Genomic DNA, 20816 nt, shown 5'->3' on the forward strand with positions numbered 1-20816 from the left:
TTGCTATTTGAAGACATACTATGGACAAAGTACTGGGGATACAAAGATCAACAAGACATAGTCTTGGTACTTGAAGAATGCACAGTCCCAGAGAGGAGAAGGGCCATCAGCAGGCAGTTTTTCTTTTTTTTTTTCTTTTCTTTTCTTTTTTTTTTTGAGACAGAGTCTCACTCTGTTGCCCAGGCTGGAGTGCAGTGGCGTGATCTCAGCTCACTGCAAGCTCCGCCTCCCAGGTTCATGCCATTCTCCTGCCTCAGCCTCCTGAGTAGCTGGGACTACAGGTGCCCGCCACCACGCCTGGCTATTTTTTTTTTGTATTTTTAATAGAGATGGGGTTTCACCGTGTTAGCTAGGATGGTCTTGATCTCCTGACCTCGTGATCCTCCTGCCTCGGCCTCCCAAAGTGCTGGGATTACAGGCGTGAGCCACCATGCCTGGCCAAGCAGGCAGTTTTCAAGCAAGGTGGAAGAGCAGTGATAGAAGGGTACTTGGGACACAAAGGAGGGCCCCTACCATGGTGAGGTGGGGCAGGGGAGCTGAGGAGGGGATGTGATGCTCAAGGAGGGATTTCTGAAAGTGCTGAGCCTGGAACTGAGCCTACCTATTAGGCACTAGCTAGGTTGAGGCTGAGGTGGGAGGGGAGGGCTTTCTGGGTAAGGACAGCAGGTAAGGTGGCCAGGTGAGAGGTGGAAGCACAGGTGTGTGGGCTGTGATGCTGTCCTGCGGCCAGCAGATGGGGGGTGGCAGTGTGGGCCACAGGCCTGGGAAGTCAGGAGGGAATATGGTCACGCAGAATTGTATGTCCTCTGGGGAGCCAGGCTTCTCTGGGGGCTTCTCTGGGGGCCCTCCTGGTATTCTGAGGTGTATCTCTTTGGTATACAAGGTGTTTCGCATCTCTCGTCTCTGGCAATACATGTAGCAGTGACCCTGGTCACTATTACAATTAAAAGTGCCCCTTGGTTGAGGATTACTACCAGGGAGTGCCGTTAGGGAGTAGACCTGGTAGAGTTTGTGTTTTAAAACCATCCCCTGGTGGCCTTAGGGAGAATGGCATTAAGAGAGCCAGGACTGGGCGAGGAACCTCATTCTAAGGTCATGGGACTAGTCTTGGGCCATGCTGCACAGGGCAGGTTGCAGACTGCTGCGTGCCCTCCACCACAGCAGTTTGAGAAGCCCTAGGCTGGGGACAGGGCCATGGATCTGGCTGGGGGTGGTGTAGGGGTGCTGCAGGGCCAGCATGGTGGGAGGGGAGAGAATGGCAGGGACGCTCCCAGCTGGGACTCAGATGAGGGGGGGCTGCTGAGTGAGATTGAGGACAGGTTCTCAGGTTTAGAGGGTGATGATGACTTTGGGTGTCATATCTGAAGTGAGGGTATGAGCAGCTGGAGGCTGGATATTTGTTTTACGCTCAGGAGAAAGATTTGGCCAGAAGATGGTAGATTTGAGAGTCAGCAACATACATAGGTAGTGGCTGGAAGCTTGAAGGTGCTGCTTCCAGGGGAAGCCATGGGCCCTGGGGGAAGACCAGTGTCTAGGGGCTGGGCAGAGTCAGAGCAGACTGAAGGGCCATACGAAGGGATACAGAGAAGAGGGGCGGTGTGGGATGCTGGTTGCCTGAGGACTGGCCCGTCAAATTGCCATCAGTAATGCGACATTCTCTGGAGAGGCCTCAGAGAGACTGGTCTCAGACTGCCTAATTGGGACTGCGGCCTGCGCACTGACCTCAGGATGCATCCCACTCAGTGTGCTTTGTTGTTGCTGGCACCGCCGCTGTTATTATTTTTTAATTGTGATAAAAAACAAATGCACATCTTAAGTGTACAACTCAGCAGTGTCAAGTGGAATCATGTTGTGCAACAGATCTCCAGAACTTTTTTATCTTGTGAAACTAAAATCTGTACGCATTGAACAACTCCCCATTCCTCCCTCCCCAGCCCCCGGCTACCACCATTCTACTTGCTGTTTCTATGAATTTAATTTTTCTGGATCTCTCAAAGAGTATTTGTCCTTTTGCGACTGGCTTCTGTCACTTACTAATGCCTTCAGGATTTATGACAGACTCTGTTGTTGCAGGTAACCTCAGTCCACTGTGATGGACATTTTCATCTGTAGACACCTATTTCCTCGGATGCTCATTTGGCATTTCACGTATGCACCCCCAAGGTGTACTTTGTCCTTCAGTGTATCTGTTCTGCCTTCAGGCTCCAGAGGGAGGTGGGAGCTGTTCCCTACTCCTCTTTGCATCCCCCATAGCACATAGTGGATTGCCAAACACACACAGCATTAGAACCTGTATTTCCATTGATTCGTTGTCCTTAGCTTTTGAAGCTTAGGAAATAGATACATTTCTTTAAAGTATTTGACTTTTTAGTGCTTTATTCTGTGCATCTGTTTAGCTTTATCACGCTTATACTTAATTTTTATTGTCCTTTATTTGCAGTTTTCTGTTTAGGCAACCTGTTGAGTAGGGGACTTAGATTGCCACTAGGTGGCAACGTTGGTTTTACATTTAAAGGCATGTAATTAACCAATATCGTTAGGCAATGCACCCCCATCACCCCCAGCATTTAATTTCTGTGATAGTAAGTAGAGCCTAGACTAAAGCAATAAGGAAGCTTCCCTTTAATTATAAGAAGGTCCTATTGTTCTGAAATTCTTTGCTTGGATGAAGCCAGCTAAGAGCACCCAAGTAGTTATGACAAAACTTTAATTTGCTCACAAGATCCAGAGTGAGCTGTTATAGCTTAGGTAATTTCATTTTTGGATTAACAAATCTTTTGGAAGTTGAACTGTCCAGAAAGATTTTAGGGTTTGCAATTATACTTGATTCTGGATCATTTTTTCTTTTACAGAGTTTTTTTATGTCACATGTGTGATTAAAAGTTGACTTTATTCCATGAATAGCACTTTAGAGATCCATGAATGGGGCCAAGTGTGGTGGTTCACGCCTGTAATCCCAGCACCTTGGGAGGCCAAGGTGGGCGGATCACCTGAGGTCTGGAGTTCACGACCAGCCTGGCCAACATGGTGAAACCCTGTCTATACAAAAATACAAAAATTAGCCAGTCGTGGTGGCCGGCTCCTATAATCCCAGCTACTCTGGAGGCAGAGGCAGGAGAGTTGCCTGGACCTAGGAGGCAGAGGTTGCAGTGACCCGAGATCGCACCACTGCACTACGGCCTGGGCAACAGAGCGAGACTCCGTCTCAAAAAAAAAAAAAAGAGAGATCCAAGAACAAGAATGGCTGACAGCTAATGTAGGGTCTGTAGACAATACTTAGGGGGCAATGATGAGATAACTTAACCTGGAACTAAATGAAAATAGAGAAATAAGATCAACTTCTGAGAATTAAATGCTGAAATTCACAAAGCATAGGGAGGCAAAGTCACTTTAAAGAGGCAGGAGGGCTCCTTAGTTAAAACTTAGCTGGAGGCTGTTTTTTTTTTTTTTAGATGGAGTTTCGCTTCTGTTTCCCAGGCTGGAGTGCAGTGGTGCGATCTCAGCTCACTGCAACCTCTGCCTTCTGGGTTCAAGCGATTCGCCTGCCTCAGCCTCCAGAGTAACTGGAGTTACAGGTGCCTGCTACCACGCCTGGCTGATTTTTTGTATTTTTAGTTGAGACCGTGTTTCACCATGTTGGCCAGGCTGCTCTCGAACTCCTGACCTCAGGTGACCCACCCGCCTTGGCCTCCTAAAGTGCTGGGATTACAGGTGTGAGCCACCATACCCCGTCTACTGGAGGCTGTTTTAAGAAATGGACGTGCTCAAGAAAGAACTGGTGACTCCGTCAGCTATGGGAGCTGAGAAAGGGAAAAACTAAGAGGCAGAAGTTGTCGGCGTCCCAGTGCTGTGGTGGGAGCAGGCTGGCTCCTAAAAGGGGTGTCTCAGCAGCTTGGTGTGGCAGGTATGCACCGTGCCTGTAAGGGACCGGCTGTCTGGGACCCTCATGTCACCTGGGACCCCAACTATGAAGCATGAAGGTTGCAATTTTGGTTTCTTCATCAGTTTGCCCACCATGAACATTCGTAAAAGTTGCTTGGTGAGGCAGAAGTCAGCAGTAAGTTTTATCATTTGAATATTTATCTGATAGCTCAAAATATATATGCCTCCCACAATACCAGATGTCTAGAACTGCTGTTTAGTCATTACTCTGTCAGGTTGCACTTGACTACAAAGTCTGCCAAAAAATTAAGGTGCAAAAATTTAATGACTTCTGTGATTATGCATCTGTTTCCAGCTATTCTCTTTGCTTAGGTAAGTCATTACCTATGCCTGTTTTGCCTCAAGGTACTAAAATGCAGCCTTATTAAAAATGCAAACATTTTTCATCATTACAGCATGAATCTAAAAAGAAAGGGCCTAAACTAACTTTTTATCTGACATTTAATACTGTACGCGGAGTTGTTAGTAGAAGAGTTAAACTGTTTCCCTTGTTTTCTACAACAAGGGTCATTGTAAGTGGTCATTTCCATCTCCAGTTTTGAAGCTTATCATGCGGTTATAATGGCACTGAAGTTGATAATTATATGTTCTTTCCAATCTATAACTCAGCTGACTTCATCAGGTTCTATTCTATGTGCAGAGTATCATTCTGAGTTGCTCTGTCACAAAGGATTAGAAAGGAATTTAGTAGAATGTGTATTCTCGATTTTATAAAATAGATGGTAACTATTTCATAATGTAAGTGAGTATATCATTAAGCAGAAATTGTAAGTACAGAATCAGTGTTTTAAAGAATCTGCTCAATAGGCCAGGCGCACCTGTAGTCCCACCTCCTCAGGAGGCTGAGGTAGGAGGATTGCCTGAACCTAAGAGTTTGAGACCACCTTGGGCAACATAGCAAGACCCCATCTCAAAAGAAAAAAATTGACTCAACAAATATTGAGCATCTATGGTTATATTAGTCATTTTTGAATGCAAAAAGACATCTGTAGACACATGGGGGCCTTGAGAATGACGATATGTGTTTGAAGCTGTGTAGCAATATGTAAAAAGTTTGAGTTGACGCTGTGCTAATTGTGCATGTGAAGCCTGAGCGGAGAATGAGGGAAGACTTTTGTGAAATCACTTAGGAAAGACAGGGAAAATTAGCTGGAGGACATAGGTTTAGAACATAGTTCTGGAAGATGAAGACATGAATTGCCAGGTGGTCTACTTTTGGGATGCCAAGTAGGAACTGGAATTTGTAAGGGAACAGTTTGTGGGATGGGTAAAGTGTGTGTTGGGAGTGGAACGTGATCTTTGTAGATTGCAGTGAATGGAAAGGAGGGTTGGTGAGAGTGGGGATGTGGCTGATGACTATGGCTTCCTAAATGCAGATCTGCACATAGAAGAATACAGAGTTTGAAGAGGAGCTATTTTTTTCCCTGTTTTTTTCTCCCTGTGTCACAGGTGGAAGGGTAATGTGAAGTGATCAAGATTGACTATTTAAAGAGGTACGCGAACAAAAAGCAAAGTGGAGGTGAGACAGAAACCCATAAGGAGAGTTTGTGCAATGATCTAATAAATCACCTGCTTGAGTTTATTTTGTTCAGATGCCTATTGTGTGCACAGCATCTGTGTCAATTATGATTTGACTTCTGTTTTTTTTGACTTAAAATTCCTTCTGGAGTGGATACTGGTGTAAAAATTCTTATATTAAATATTTTGTTTGTTACATGGAACAGAAGAGCAAACAGCTCAGGCTCTAGAGATGATACTGTTAAGTATCTTGAATTTATGTTGTGATGGCAAAGCTGTCACCTGAGTCTTTTTTTGTTTTTTTTTTATTCTGGAACCTGGGGTCTAGCCACCAAGGGGATCCCATGCTGAGATAATCTTTCCTGTAGTTTCAAAAGCATATTAACACCTGTCTAAAACCATTATTGTTCTCCAGAGGAACTTTACGTAAGATTAAATTGGAAACAATGAAGGAGAGAAGATAAAGCATAATTGCATTGCTTTCAGTAGGTTCTAGTAAAGCAAGGATCTGGGCACCATTTGAAGACACTAAAGTAGGAACTTTAACCTCAGCACAAGGCCAGGGTCTTGCTTGCCCAGGGAATCACTTTGGATGGGGAGCAGAGAAGTAAGCCACTGTAGAAGGAATATTTGGGGAGAGGAGTAGGACAGTGTTTAGAATTAAGGCAGGAGCTGAGAAATAGGCAGAACCAGAGATAAATTATGGTTCCAGGCAAGGCAACGTGCGAACACTGCCGCCCCCCCCCCCCAAAAAAAAATCAGAAGTCAGGATGCTTAAAAGGGTTTCATTATTGGGGGCAGAGATGGGGAGGTCATAGGTTGGATTACATTTTCTGCATTAGACCAAATGGAGCTAACCTAGCTGCTTAGAGACCTCTATACTCTCTCCACCCCGAACTATATAGCTTTTGAAGAGAACCGACACTTCTAATTTTGTAGCCTTTTGTGGTGAGACTATAAACCCTTTATTTAAAACCTGGCATAATCTCAACCTTACAAATTATTTTTTTTTCTGCTGTTTGCAGAAAATTTTGGAAATCACTATTTTTCTTGAAAAGAGTTAGGCCCTTGCCTCGTTAGTTTAAAAAAAAAAAAAAAAAACATCTGATTTTCATCTGTTAAGCCAGGAGAGCTAGCAAAGCCTTTCATAGATTAGTGTAAAGAAGCTTGAGAAAGATGGCCTGGCGTTTTCTAATTTTAGAATTTTTTTTTATTCGCAGGGAGACTCTGTGAGTTACTTCATTAAAAGGTTAACTTTGAGAGTCATGAGTGTGATTTATTGCCTCAGCTTTTTGATGCCATTTATCATTAAACTTTTCTTTTGAAGTGAAAGGAGTTGGATGCTTAATAGTTTACTGAAAGTTGATTTTATTTCTAGAAATTGATAGGCATTAATTGTATTTTTATTTATTAAATTCGAGACTATTACATTGCTGTTGAATGCAAATTTATCGACCCATTCATTCAACAAATATTGATTGAATACTTGCTTTGGGCAACAGCCTGGACAGGATGCTCTAGGAGAAAACAGAATTTTTTTTTATACACATTCTCTCACTTAAATAATACTGTCCTTTTTCACATATACAACTAGCATTCTTGGAAACATCTTTTATACATGTGTCTTTATATAGAACTTCATGCATCACAGGAAATAGAACATTGAGATTCAAGGCCAAGTTGCTCAACAGTAATGAAATCTTCACACTATTTGGAAGGCTGTGTCGTGACCCTTTGTCTCTCTTTGGTTGCCCAGCATTTGAACTCCTTTGCTTCCTGGAGAAGTCTACACCCTGTGTCTGGAGGGAGCTGAGGCTCAGCCTATTAAGGCAGATGGAGGCCAGGTGCTTGGGCTTCCCAAGCTCAGGGGAGGGTGGGCCTCCCTTCCAGCATGGCATGTTGGATGAGTATGGAGCTGGAGACCCCAAGAAGCAGGTAGCTTTAAACCTCCCTCCTCTGGGTGTCTAGTGGTGACAGTGGAGGCCAAGTGCAAAGCCAGCACATGCAAGTGTGCAGAGGAGGTGGGGGCTCCATGAGCATGGTGCCAGTGGTGTGTGATGCCCAGCAGGGATGGCCTCTCCAGGGTGTAGGTCACTGTAGACTGTGCCATGCCCAGTGCCTATTGCTGTAAATGGCACCTGCCCTCCAGGAGGCTCATTCTAATGGGGGGAGCAGGTCATTCCACTGGTTGAATTGCTGTATGAATCAGTACAAACATGGCCCCCTGAGAACATAGGCAAGGAAAGCTGTGACCCCATCTGGAAATGCAAGTAAAGGCTTTTTTATGGCATTTGAACTAAGCCTTGAAGAAATGTAGTATGAGTTTGGTAGACTCCTGTCTTGGGCAGCTTGAGGACTGTCACTGGAGGAGGCAATACATCGTGGGTGTCACTGGATATTAGGGAATGGATGAAGAAAAGAGGATGAGCTACTCTCAGCTAAGATGATGAGTTCATTTTTGGAAACGTGGAGTTTGAGGGATTAGTGAGACATCTAGTTTATGGGCCCAGGGTTTGGAGTAGAGAGAGTTGGAAACTACAGTAGTTACTGTAGCTTTTTTTGAGTGCCCATCGTCATCGTTATTTAATTTAGTGCTCATATTGGTACACTATGTTATGCTGTTTTCAAGCATCAGCTCATTTAACTCTATGAATTAGCTGCTGTTATTCTTGCCATTTTGCAGAGAGGAAACTGAGGCTTAGAGAGATTAATAAAATAGTGGAGTCAGTCCTATACCTCAGTTCTGAGGGGATCCAAAGCCTATTCTCTCTGCCTTGCTGCCTCCTGACTCTCAGGTGGGGCCATGATCCCTCGTGCAGCAGAGCCGTGTTGATAGGTAAACAGTGTCCTGTTCAGTCTGTCTCTTCATATGGCTCTGTTCTTACGGCTTCTATCCCTGACATTATATTGTACATTTATTTGCTTGTTGCCTGTCTCCCTCATGAGAACATGAGATCCAAGAGGGCAGCGACTCTGCCTGTCTTATCACAGCTGTTTACTGTATTCCTAGAACAGTAACTGGTACATAGTAGTTGCTCAAAAATTACTGCAAAATTGATGATATTGTTAATAGTCATCACATGCTTACCACATGCCAAGTGCCTGGCATGTATTAACTCACTTGCTCCCCTTTGCTGTTGTCATCTCACGTGAGAGAATGAGGTAGCAGAGCCACAACTAGGATAAGAAACTCACTCAAGTTGCATGGCTCAGGAGAAGTGGAGCCAGGATTCAGAGGAAGGAATTTGGCTCCAAAAATCAGATCCTTAAATACTGAGCTTTACAGCCTTTTGTGAGTGAATGAATTATTAGTTAAAATAGATTTATATGAGCTATAAAATGGACAGAGTAATGCATTTCAAAGTAAATTGTTCATAAAAATAAAAATTTCTAAATAATTAGGTAGTATTTTATCTTGTTAGGAAAGGACATTTAATAAGACAGATATCTAGAGAAATCTTTTCTTTTTTTTGTAATACAGACTCAGATTCCTAGAAGGTATGTTATTATAACATCACATATAATCTGCTGGGGGCCATAAATGAATACTGGATTTCTAAAGGCTAGTAAATCTGTCTAATACATGTTGCAAATAGCATATTACAGATCTCTGTTATCCTCATAAGACATACCTACCTCTTACAGAAGAAATTGTAACAATAAACAGATGTTAATTTTCACCATAATTTATTTGTTGTCTTAAAAGCTCAGTTCAGTGCCTCAGAATGATGTAATAGTTGGAATTTAGACATACAGTTGAAATGGAATCAGTCTTAAAAGTTCAATTTTTTAGAACCTTTGCCTAATACTGAACCAGTGTGCTGATCTTACTTTCTAATTTAGCATGTAGTCTGAATAATAAAACTGAATGAGACCATAAACCCATGTACTTCTAGGTTTAGAGGTTAAATTAAGGACAAATGACAAATACTGGCAAATAGTCTGTTGACAAGGGAAAGACCAGCAGCATATAGTTTAATTGTTGAATTATTTCCAGACACGCAGAATAACTAAAATGGTTCAAAACCAAATCTGCTGAATAATTAAGGTTATTTATGATATTTTATATATTCATCTATTTTAATCCATGTTCAAATGTTAGCTTTTTCATTCATACTATTAATATTTCTACATATAAATTTTTAATGATTTCCCCTCCATGTCAAGAATAATGGCCCTTCTCCATTCTAAAAATATTGTGAGAATACTCAGCTGTGATATTGGAATCAAACTCCTTTCCCAAATGAGGATGATGAATATGTATAAGAACCAACTAATGAATTAGAATGTTGGTTTTAAATTTGTTTGCTCTCAATAATTATTAGCTGCTTTAAATATGAATTCATGCCTTGATAACAAATATGTTCCAAGGAAGTACCGACTGAAAGTTCACTAGGCTTTCTGTCTTCAAAGTGATTATGATACCAGTGGATGCTGATAAAGGCAGACTTTAATTCAAAGAGATAAATAGAGTTGACATGAAAGTTTAAATTACTGCAATCAACCTTTTCATTTTCTTTCCTTTTTCTGTCATTTATCTATATTTGATCATTTGTATTTTTAGCTCCTTTATGCCTGCCTGTTATGGCATTATCTCATTATCGAGAGAATTTTGAATTACCTTTTAGGTTTGAAATAGTAGCATGATTAGGCATCATTTAGGTTGATGACTGTTGTTGCATGCATGAATGCCTTTACTATGTCTTTATTCCAGACAGCTCTTGGTAATGTTGATATAACATTTTCTTATTTTCCCCTTGAATTTTAATTTGAAAACTGTTTTTTAGTTATTCATCCAGTTACTTATTTAAAAACTTGCTTTGAGACTGGGCACGGTGGCTCATGCCTGTAATCCTAGCACTTTGGGAGGCTGAGGCGGGTGGATCACCTGAAATCAGGAGTTCGAGACCAGCCTGGCCAACATGGTGAAACCCTGTCTCTACTAATAACACAAAAATTAGCCAGGCATAGTGGTGCACCCCTGTAATCCCAGTTACTCGGGAGGCTGAGGCAAGAGAATCACTTGAACCTGGGAGGCAGAGGTTGCAGTGAGCTGAGATTGCACCATTGCACTACAGCCTGGGTGACAAGAGCGAAACTCTATCTCCAAAAATAAAAATAAAAACTTGCTTTGAATCTAAAAATGGTATCATTTAGTGACACTACCTTTAAGGAGGTCTAAATCTTGTGATGGTGATAGATGGAACATAAATTATTATAATCCTAAGTGGTAGGAACTGAGATAAGATCATTTGATAGAAAATTTTATTGCACGCTTTTTGATAATTACCTTTAAGGTGCTACTACATCTAAGTGTAATATTATGTCTGTTTGGGTCTCTGTGTGCATTCATATATATATATGTATGTATATGTATATATGTGTGTATATGTATGTATATGACAAGAATAAAAGCTCTTGGCATTTTTGGGGATTAGTAGATTAAAATTTATTTATAATTAAGATGACCGTGGCTTAATCAAGAATTAATCAAGAGCAGGTTTCTGAGTGCCAGAGTAGCACCTACTTTGTATTTTTGAGCACTCACCTTTGGAGAATGTTATTAACAAGGCGTGCTAGCTTTTGAAATGTTGTTATTTGGAGATACAGAGAGACAGAAAATTCGACTGATCTTGGGTTCACAAACCGAAGCAAATATGAAATCCAGTATATGATTTAGTAAACAAATATAATGGAGCTATGAATGACTTTAATCTACTGATAATCCATAGAGTTTATTTCAATCTAGGATGTGATTCCTTGTTTGCACTACCTAAACCTTTGCTTCCCACATTTTATGTTGTGGCAGAGTTATTAAAAAGCTTGTCTTCTAATATCTCCCAGGAAAGTGCCCTTGTAGCCTTTCTGCTGAGGTTACTGTCAAGGTATCAAAGGAAGCCTTTTCTCAGTTAATAGCTGTTGATATTACATTATATGTATCCTGTAACTAGGAAGTATAATACTTGTTTGGAAGTAAATTTTTGAGGTGCATTCATTTTCCTTCAACGTTTAAAAAAATTAGCTATGTTTTAATTGAAGGATTTTTAAACATATATCTCATTGTTCTATCATCTTGACACAAATATTTTCACTTTCTGGTTCCTCTAGTTTCTGTTCGTCTAGGATTTTGTTTTATTCTCGGAATCATGTCTGGTTTTTTTCTATTAAACATAAAGACATTTCCGTTATTATAAAGTTTTCATCATAATTTTAATTGATACGTAATAACTCAGCTACTTTTATGTAAAACTTAAAAAAAATTTGCTATATTTCTTTTCTTGTCTAGCTCACATTTGCATTTACCCATAATTATTCCAAAGTTTTATGCAAATAGTAACGTCATTAGTTTCTTTACACATGATTTTCTGCTCTTATGTAATCCTTCATGAATATATATATTTGCTGGAATTTTAAAAAGACAATGAAAATTACTGCATAATTCAGAAGTAACAGTAGGAAGGCCCTGAATTATTTATATTGGGTAACTGCTAATTCAGCCTTAAGGTTTGCTCTTTCTAACATACCACATTGTTTGTCTGATTTAACTTGTGATTACTGTTTTTTGCATTTCATATTTGTACATGGAAGTTGAAATGAATATTATATAAAATAAATGAGATTTACTTGAAATTTAATTCCAGAGATTTACGTTAAAGACTATTCTCTTCTTAAATAATAAATACCTATGAACTTTAAGACGGCTGTGAAATCCACATCAGTACAGTAATATTTCAGATACTTAGGTACTTATTCTTGAATTCTTTTGTCTGTAATGGTTACTAGAAATATAGTTTTATAGCTAGTATAAAACACAGGATATAATAAAGTTTGTTGGAGGAGGTTTAAGCATATGAGATACGGAATTTTTGACTTTTGGCTTTTGTAACAACTTGAAATACAGCGAATAGTGTTTTACTTCAAAGCTAACACTCGTAGCCTTAAAAATATTAATCTCTTTATATATGTATACATAATTTATGTAAGCACAGTTGTGCCTTATTTCTGAATTTTAGTTTCTCCTATGCTTATAAATTTGTCAATTCCATTATTATGCTATTCCTATTATTGCCTGAGTAATTAAGGATTATATTTCTAGACCAAAACTTTTTGTTATCAGGGTGTTTTAATGTGTTTAGAGAACTTTAAAAAGTGATTTTTGCACATGAGGTAGATCAAATATTGTATCCTCTAGTTTAGCCAAAGGGTTTTCCTTTTCACATGTTCCATATGTTGTATATAAAATAAAAAACTGCTTCTGTGCCTCTGAGTTATCCCTGACTGCTTCCCCCAGGCTCTTCCCTTCAAGTCACCTTCACAGATTTCAGGTTGGCTCCGAGTCACGGAAGACCTTCCTTGTAGGTCTTGAGCTCTATTTGGGTGTGTGGGTGGTGCAGAGTGCAGAGGTTGCATGGATTCAGCCAAAATACTTCATTTCCAGTAGCTCCTGGAGAAAATGAGGAAAAAGAAGTGGTTTGAAGAGTATCATGTCAGGTCTCTAGAAATAGCTGCATTTTAAGCCAAGCCTTTTCTTTCTTTCTTTTTTCTTTTTTTTTTTTTTTTTACTTTTTTTTGGAGTAGTCAATTCATACTTATTTTCTTTGATCACTGTTTTCTCAGGAGCTCCCCAGTGTCCTCCTCCTTCATCAGCTGGCTAAACAAGAAGGTGCATGGACCATACTTCCGTTGTTACCGCAGTACGTTTGTTTAACCACGTGTGACTGACATTCCTACCTGAACACTTTTACGCCCCTAGTCTTTTTATTAAGAGGGTGTGGTTTTCCTCCGTAAGTGAAGTAAATTTGAGTTTTACTTTTTATGATTACTACCTTAACCAAATTTCTTGATGATTGGTTTTTAATCATGAATAGCTTTTTCTTTTTTTTTTTGAGATGGAGTTTTGCTCTGTCGCCAGGCTGGAGTGCAGTGGCGATCTTGACTCACTGCAAGCTCCGCCTTGTGGGTTCAAGCATTTCTCCTGCCTCAGCCTCCCGAGTAGCTGCGACTACAGGCGTGCACCACCATGCCCAGTTAATTTTTTATTTTTAATAGAGACGAGATTTTACCACGTTGGCCAGGATGGCCTTGATCTGTTGACCTTGTGATCCACCTGCCTCGGCCTCCCAAAGTGCTGGGATAACAAGCGTGAGCCACTGCACCCTGCCCTATATATGCTTTTTCTTAAAAAATAAAATGCTTCAAGTTGATATTTGAAAATTATTTATCCCCTGAATTAGTGTTGTTATGGAGAGAATTAACTTTAAGAACTCCAGCTGTTTTTTAAACCATTAGCATCTGGCTTTTCTATAAGCTGAAGAAAAATATAGAGAAAAAAATTAGATATGCCATTCTGTGTACCCTTCATTCACTTCCTACTGATCAGTTTTAAACCTTATTATTAACTCATTTTACAGAAGTGATTACTGAAACTTGTTTCTTTTGGTCAGCTTTTCTGTAACATATAGCAGAAATTCATCTTGGATTTTCTTCTGTGAAGAAGAGACAAGAATACAGATTCCAAAACTCTTGGAAACCCTCAGAAGATATGACCCCTCTAAGGTGAATATAACTTCAATACCAGTTCTTATTTTGGGGAACAATGTTTCGAAGGAGATTTAATTTTGATTAAGAAGCTTTTGAATCTAATAAAAAACCACTTAGTTTAAAATTAAAAAGAATGAAACATTGTTGAATATCTGAAAGATATGTTAAATAATGCTCTTTGAAGTTTGTAGCTTATAGAGGGACAGAGCTTATAATGAGCCATTTTAAATGAAAAAAATCTGTTAATATATGTGTTAGCAGTTTCAGAGAGTTGGAAACTATAACTTGAAGTTCAGAAACTGCTTATCTTAGCAATAAACTTAAGTTGGCTATTTCTGCTTATTAGACAGTGACCATATATTATTTTAGATAGAAATTGTTTTTTGAGTGCCAGCTATATACTGAGCACTGTGGATTGCGGAGGCTAGAACAAAACAGACAGCAATTCTGACCATGTGGGTGGCACAGAATAGCAGGGAGAACAGACCATTAGAGAAGCGGTTATGGTTAGAAGCAAAACATCTCTAATAAGGAAGACTAGGGTGCTGTTAGAAGCATGTAACAGGGGCATGGAATCTAACCTGGGAGGGTCAGGACAGGAAGTGACATTTAATCTGAGTTCTGTAGGATGAGTAGGAGTTAGCAAGAGAGAAAGAGGGTCTACCAGGCAGAGGGAACACGATTTGAGAAAGAATGGGTGTGGGAAGGGATGTATCTTGAACTAGAGGAACGCAGTGAAGTCCACTACTGCTTTTACATTTTCAGATCTTGTTTTTATTTTGTGCAGATTTGATAGAGCAACTGGATTTTGTTTGCCTTGAAATCCCTAGCCCTTAGCAGAGTGTTTAACACTTAGTAGGTGGTCAGTGAATACTTGCGAATGACTTTATAACCCTATAATAATCAGTTTTGCTGCTGGGCTGTGTTCAAAGGCTCGTTAGGTTTAGAGAGCTGCCTTGGAAATGTGTCAAGAGTAAATCAAGCTCATTCAGTTCTCTTTCAGAGGAAAGAAGCCCAGGTTACAACCTGATCACTTTTTGGAATTCTTTAAACTTGAGATAAGCAGAGATGGGCCCTTTCTGGTCCCAGTGGAAACCTGTCCCACCCACCTTCGGATGCTCACTCTTGAGATGAATCAGATGTAATGAGCTCATAGGGAATAAAAGGCAAGCTTCTGGGTTCTGCTCGGTTTGTTGATGTAGATGTCAAACACTGGGCAACAGTGATCATTAGATTAATTTCTTCAACCCTGGAAAGCCTGTTACTATAATAGAAACCACTGCTTTTGATGATCTTTAAATGCTGGAAAGATCCATTACGATTTTTCTTCATGCTTTTGATTTCTGGGAAGCTTTAGATATAATTGGATGAGAAGGTCGTTGGGTTAAAAAAATCATTCCTTCAAAGAGAAGAATTATGAACCTGTCTCACCCAGTCTTTTCAGATGACACTAACCAGCATCTGTGCACTTTCTGCCATATTTTATGCAAACCATTTGTTAGGCTTTTATGTTTCCTTTTGGCTTGGGAAAAACTCCCAAATCTTTTTTAGGATGTAGGAGTTTTCACCTCCTCCTAGTGTTCATTTCACCTGGAGGTTATTTTTCCATCATCCATAGCTCTAATTCTGTACAGGAGATGGTGATTCACTTTGCTTTTTAATGAAAATTGGGATGATAAATTTAAAAGTTCAAAGCAAGTTCATGAAAAGCAAGTACAGAACAGAGGTAAAAGGAGATGTTTTCTCCCTCTTTTCAGAACTCTGCCGTGTGTAAAAAAAAAACCATCCAGGATGCTTTATTTCTTTTGAAACTAGCAGTAAGAAATGATAAAGATTATATAATGTTGAAGTTAGCTCAAACCAGTGGGATTATTTTTCCCTACTATTTGAAAGGAAAAAAGTATAAAGCAAACCTGGCTTTGATATTTACACAAATAAGCTTTGAGTACATTAAAATAATTATGTAATGTGTGAAGGTATAAGGTATTTTGTTTGATTCTGATTTATTTCCTTCATCATCTTTCAGTCATTCTTACTAATGCAAATGTATACTGTCAAAATATTTTAAATGTAAAACTTTAACTTTTATTAAAGTAATCTTTGTTAAATTGCCTTCCTCGGTGATTTCCATAAATTTTTGTATGTTGTTTGAAGTCTTTCCTTTGTAACCACAGTATGCTTTTCATATATGTGTATTTGATGAGGTGTGTTGACTTTAAATTTATTTTATTTTATTTTATTTTTTGAGACAGAGTCTCGTTCTGTCACCCAGGCCGGAGTGCGGTGGTGCAATCTTGGCTCACTGCAACCTCCACCTCCCAGGTTCAGTCAATTCTTGTGCCTCAGCCTCCCAAGTAGCTGGGATTACAGTCTTGCACCAGCACACCTGAGTAGTTTTTGAATTTTTAGTAAAGATGGGGTTTTGCCCTGTTGGCCAGTCTGGTCTTGAACTCCTGGTCTCAAGTGATCTGCCTGCCTCGGCCTCCCAAAGTGCTGGGATTACAGGCATGGAGCCATCACACCTGGCCTAAATTTATTTTTAATAGAGATAAAACACAGGTGCTTGTAAAAAGTAATTCTGAGGGGCGTCCGCCATTGCTGAGGCTTGAGTAGGCAATTTTACCCTCACAGTGTAAACAAAGCCACCAGGAAGTTCAAACCGGGTGGAGCCCACTGCAGCCCAGCAAGGCCTCTGCCGCCAGACTGCCTCTCTAGATTCCCTCCTCTCCGGGCAGGGCATCTCTGAAAAAAGGCAGCAGCCCCAGTCAGAGACTTATAGGTAAAACCTCCACCTCCCTGGGACAGAGAACCTGGGGGAAGGGGCGGTTGTGGGCGCCACTTCAGCAGACTTAAATGTCCCTACCTGGCAGCTCTGAAGAGAGCAGTGGATCTCTCAGCACAGTGTTTGAGCTCTGATAAGGGACAGCCTCCCTTCTTAAGTGGGTCCCTGACCCCCCATGTAGCCTGACTGGGCGACACCTCCCAGTAGGGGCCGACAGACACCTCATACAGGAGAGCTCTGGCTGGCATCTGGCAGGTGCTCCTCTGGGATGAAGCTTCTAGAGGAAGGAATAGGCAGCAATCTCTGTGGTTCTGCAGCCTCCCCCAGGGATACCTAGGCAAACAGGATCTGGAATGGACCTCCAGCAAACTCCAGCAGACTTGCAGCAGGGGGCCAGACTGTTAGAAGGAAAACTAATAAACAGAAAGGAATAGTATCAACATCAACAAAAAGGACATCCACTCAGAGACCCCTTCCGAAGGTCACCAACTTCAAAGACCAAACGTAGATAAATCCATGAAGATGGGGAGAAACCAGCACAAAATGGCTGAAAATCCCCAAAACCAGAACACCTCTTCTCCTTCAAAGGATTACAACTCCTCACCAGCAAGGGAACAAAACTGGATGGAGAATGAGTTTGACGAATTGATGGAAGTAGGCTTCCGAAGGGGGATAATAACAAACTCCTTCAAGCTAAAGGAGCATGTTCTAACCCAATGCAAGGAAGCTAAGAACCTTGAAAAAAGGTTATAGGAATTGCTAACTAGAATAACCAGTTTAGAGAAGAATGTAAATGACCTGATGGAGGTGAAAAACACAGCACAAGCACTTTGTGAAGCATACCCAAGTACCAATAGCTGAATTGATCAAGTGGAAGAAAGGATATCAGAGATTGAAGATCAACTCAATGAAATAAAGCAAGAAGACAAAATTAGAGAAAAAAGAGTGAAAAGAAATGAACAAAGCCTCCAAGAAATATGGGACTATGTGAAAAGACCAAATCTGCGTTTGATTGCTGTACCTGAAAGTGATGGGGAGAATGGAACCAAGTTGGAAAACACTCTTCAGGATATTATCCAGGAGAACTTCCCCAACCTAGCAAGGCAGGTCAACATTCAAATTCAGAAATATGGAGAACACTACAAAGATACTCCTTGAGAAGAGCAACCCCAAGACACATAGTCGTCAGATTCATCAAGGTTGAAATGAAGGAAAAAAGGGCAGCCAGAGGGAAAGTCCGGTTACCCACAAAAGGAAGCCCATCAGACTAATGGCCGAGATTGCGCGAGATCAGCAGATCTCTCAGCAGAAACCCTACAAGCCAGAAGAGAGTGTGTGTCAATATGCAACATTCTTAAAGAATTTTCAACCCAGAATTTTCATATCCAGCCAAACTAAGCTTCATAAGGGAAGGAGAAATAAAATCCTTCACAGACAAAGAAATGCTGAGAGATTTTGTCACCACCAGGCCTGCCCCACAAGAGCTCCTGAAGGAAGCAGTAAGCATGGAAAGGAACAATTAGTACCAGCCACTGCAAAAACATACCAAATTGTAAAGACCATTGATGCTATGAAGAAACTGCATCAACTAAGGGGCAAAATAACCAGCTAGCATCAAAATGGCAGGATCAGATTTACACATAACAATATTAACCTTAAGTGTAAATGGGCTAAATGCCCCAATTAAAAGATACAGACTGGCAAATTGGATAAAGAGTTAAGACCCATCAGTGTGCTGTGTTCGGGAGACCCATCTCATGTGCAAAGACACACATAGGCTCAAAATAAAGGGATGGAGGAAGATTTACCAAGCAAATGGGAGGCCAAAAAAAAGCAGGGGTTGCAATCCTAGTCTCTGATAAAACAGACTTTAAACCAACAAAGATCAAAAGAGACAAAGAAGGGCACTGCATAATGGTAAAGGGATCAATGCAACAAGAAAAGCTAACTGTCCTAAATATATTCACTCAATGCGGGAGCACCCAGGTTCATAAAGCAAGCTCTTAGAGACCTACACAGAGACTTAGACTCCCACTCAATAATGGAGACTTTAACACCCCACTGTCAGTATTAGACAGATCAACAAGACAGAAAATTAACAAGGATATCCAGGACCGGAACTCAGCTCTGGACGAAGCAGACTTAATAGGCTTCTACAGGACTCTCCACCCCAAATCAACAGAATATACATTCTTCTCAGCAACACATCACTCTTATTCTAAAATTGACCACATAATTGGAAATAAAACACTCCTCAGCAAATGCAAAAGAATGGAAATCATAACAAACAGTCTCTCAGACCACAGTGCAATCAAATTAGAACTCAGGACTAAGAAACTCACTCAAAACCGCACAACTACATGAAAACTGAACAACCTGCTCCTGAATGACTGCTGGGTAAATACCGAAATGAAAGCAGAAATAAAGATGTTCTTTGAAACCAATGAGAACAAACACACAACGTACCAGAATCTCTGGGACACATTTAAAGAAGTGTGTAGAGGGAAATCTGTAGCACTAAATGCCCACAAGAGAAAGCAGGAAAGATCTAAAATCGACACTGTAACATCACAATTAAAAAAACTAGAGAAGGCCAGGCACGGTGGCTCACACCTGTAATCCCAGCACTTTGGGAGGCCAAGGTGGGCGGATCATGAGGTCAGGAGATTGAGACCATCCTGGCTAGCATGGTGAAACCCTGTCTCTACTAAAAGTGCAAAAAAATTAGCTGGGCGTGGTGGCGGGTTCCTGTAGTCCCAGCTACTCGGAAGGCTGAGGCAGGAGAATGACGTGAACCCTGCAGGTGGAGCTTGCAGTTGGCCGAGATTGCGCCACTGCACTCCAGCCTGGGCGACAGAGTGAGACTCCATCTCAAAAAAAAAAAAAAAAAAAAAAAAAAACGGAGAAGCAAGAGCAAACAAATTCAAAAGCTAACAGAAGACAAGAAATAACTAAGATCAGAGCAGAACTGAAGGAGATAGAGACACAAAAAACCCTTCAAAAAAAATCAATGAATCCAGAAGCTGGTTTTTTGAAAAGGTCAACAAAATTGATAGACTGCTAGCCAGACTAATAAAGAAGAAAAGAGAGAAGAATCAAATAGATGCAATAAAAAATGATAAAGGGAATATCACCACTGATCCCACAGAAATACAAACTACCATCAGAGAATACTATAAACAACTCTATGCAAATAAACTAGAAAATCTAGAAAAAGTGGATAAATTCCTGGACACATACAGCCTCCCAAGACTAAACCAAGAAGAAGTTGAATCCCTGAATAGACCAATAGCAAGTTCTGTAATTGAGGCAGTAATTAATAGCCTACCAAACAAAAAAAGTCCAGGACCAGACAGATTCACAGATGAATTCTACCAGAGTTACAAAGAGGAGCTGGTACCATTCCTTCTGAAACTACTCCAAACAATAGAAAAAGAGGGAATCCTCCCTAACTCATTTTATGAGGCCAGCATCCTAATACCAAAACCTGGCAGAGACACAACAACAAAAAAAAGAAAATTTCAGGCCAATATCCCTGATGAACATCAATGCGAAGATCCTCAATGCTGGCAAACCGTATCCAGCAGCACATCAAAAAGCTTATCCACCACGATCAAGTCGGCTTCATCCCTGGGATGCAAGCCTGGCTCAACATAAGCAAATCAATAAATGTAATCCATCACATATACAGAACCACATGATTATCTCAATAGATGCAGAAAAGGCCTTTGACAAAATTCAACAGCACTTCATGCTAAAAACTCTCAATAAACTTGGCATTGATGGAACTATCTCAAAATAATAAGAACTATTTATTGACAGACCCACAGCCAATATCATACTGAATGGGCAAAAACTGGAAGCATTGCCTTTGAAAACTGGCACAAGACGAGGATGCTCTTCCTCACCCCTTATTCAACATAGTATTGGAAGTTCTGGCCAGGGCAATCAGGCAAGAGAAAGAAATAAAGGGTATTCAATTAGGAAAAGAGGAAGTCAAATTGTCTCTGTTTGCAGATGACACGATTGTATA

At 40.5% G+C, this 20816-nt stretch overlaps 1 protein-coding gene across 4 annotated transcripts in view; it reads left to right on the plus strand.

The window, feature by feature from the left end:
• Positions 1-20816, plus strand: part of B3GLCT (beta 3-glucosyltransferase) — a 128508-nt gene that overhangs the window by 36429 nt on the left and 71263 nt on the right. For all 4 annotated transcript variants that reach the window (XM_055244376.2, XM_063618868.1, XM_055244377.2 and 1 more), the window contains exons 5-6: positions 13078-13154; positions 13905-14016. In XM_055244376.2, coding sequence (XP_055100351.2) covers positions 13078-13154; positions 13905-14016 — 189 coding nt within the window. The remainder of the gene's footprint in view (positions 1-13077; positions 13155-13904; positions 14017-20816) is intronic.

Source organism: Symphalangus syndactylus, chromosome 15 (genome assembly GCF_028878055.3).
Source record: "Symphalangus syndactylus isolate Jambi chromosome 15, NHGRI_mSymSyn1-v2.1_pri, whole genome shotgun sequence".
Taxonomy (NCBI): Eukaryota; Metazoa; Chordata; class Mammalia; order Primates; family Hylobatidae; genus Symphalangus; species Symphalangus syndactylus.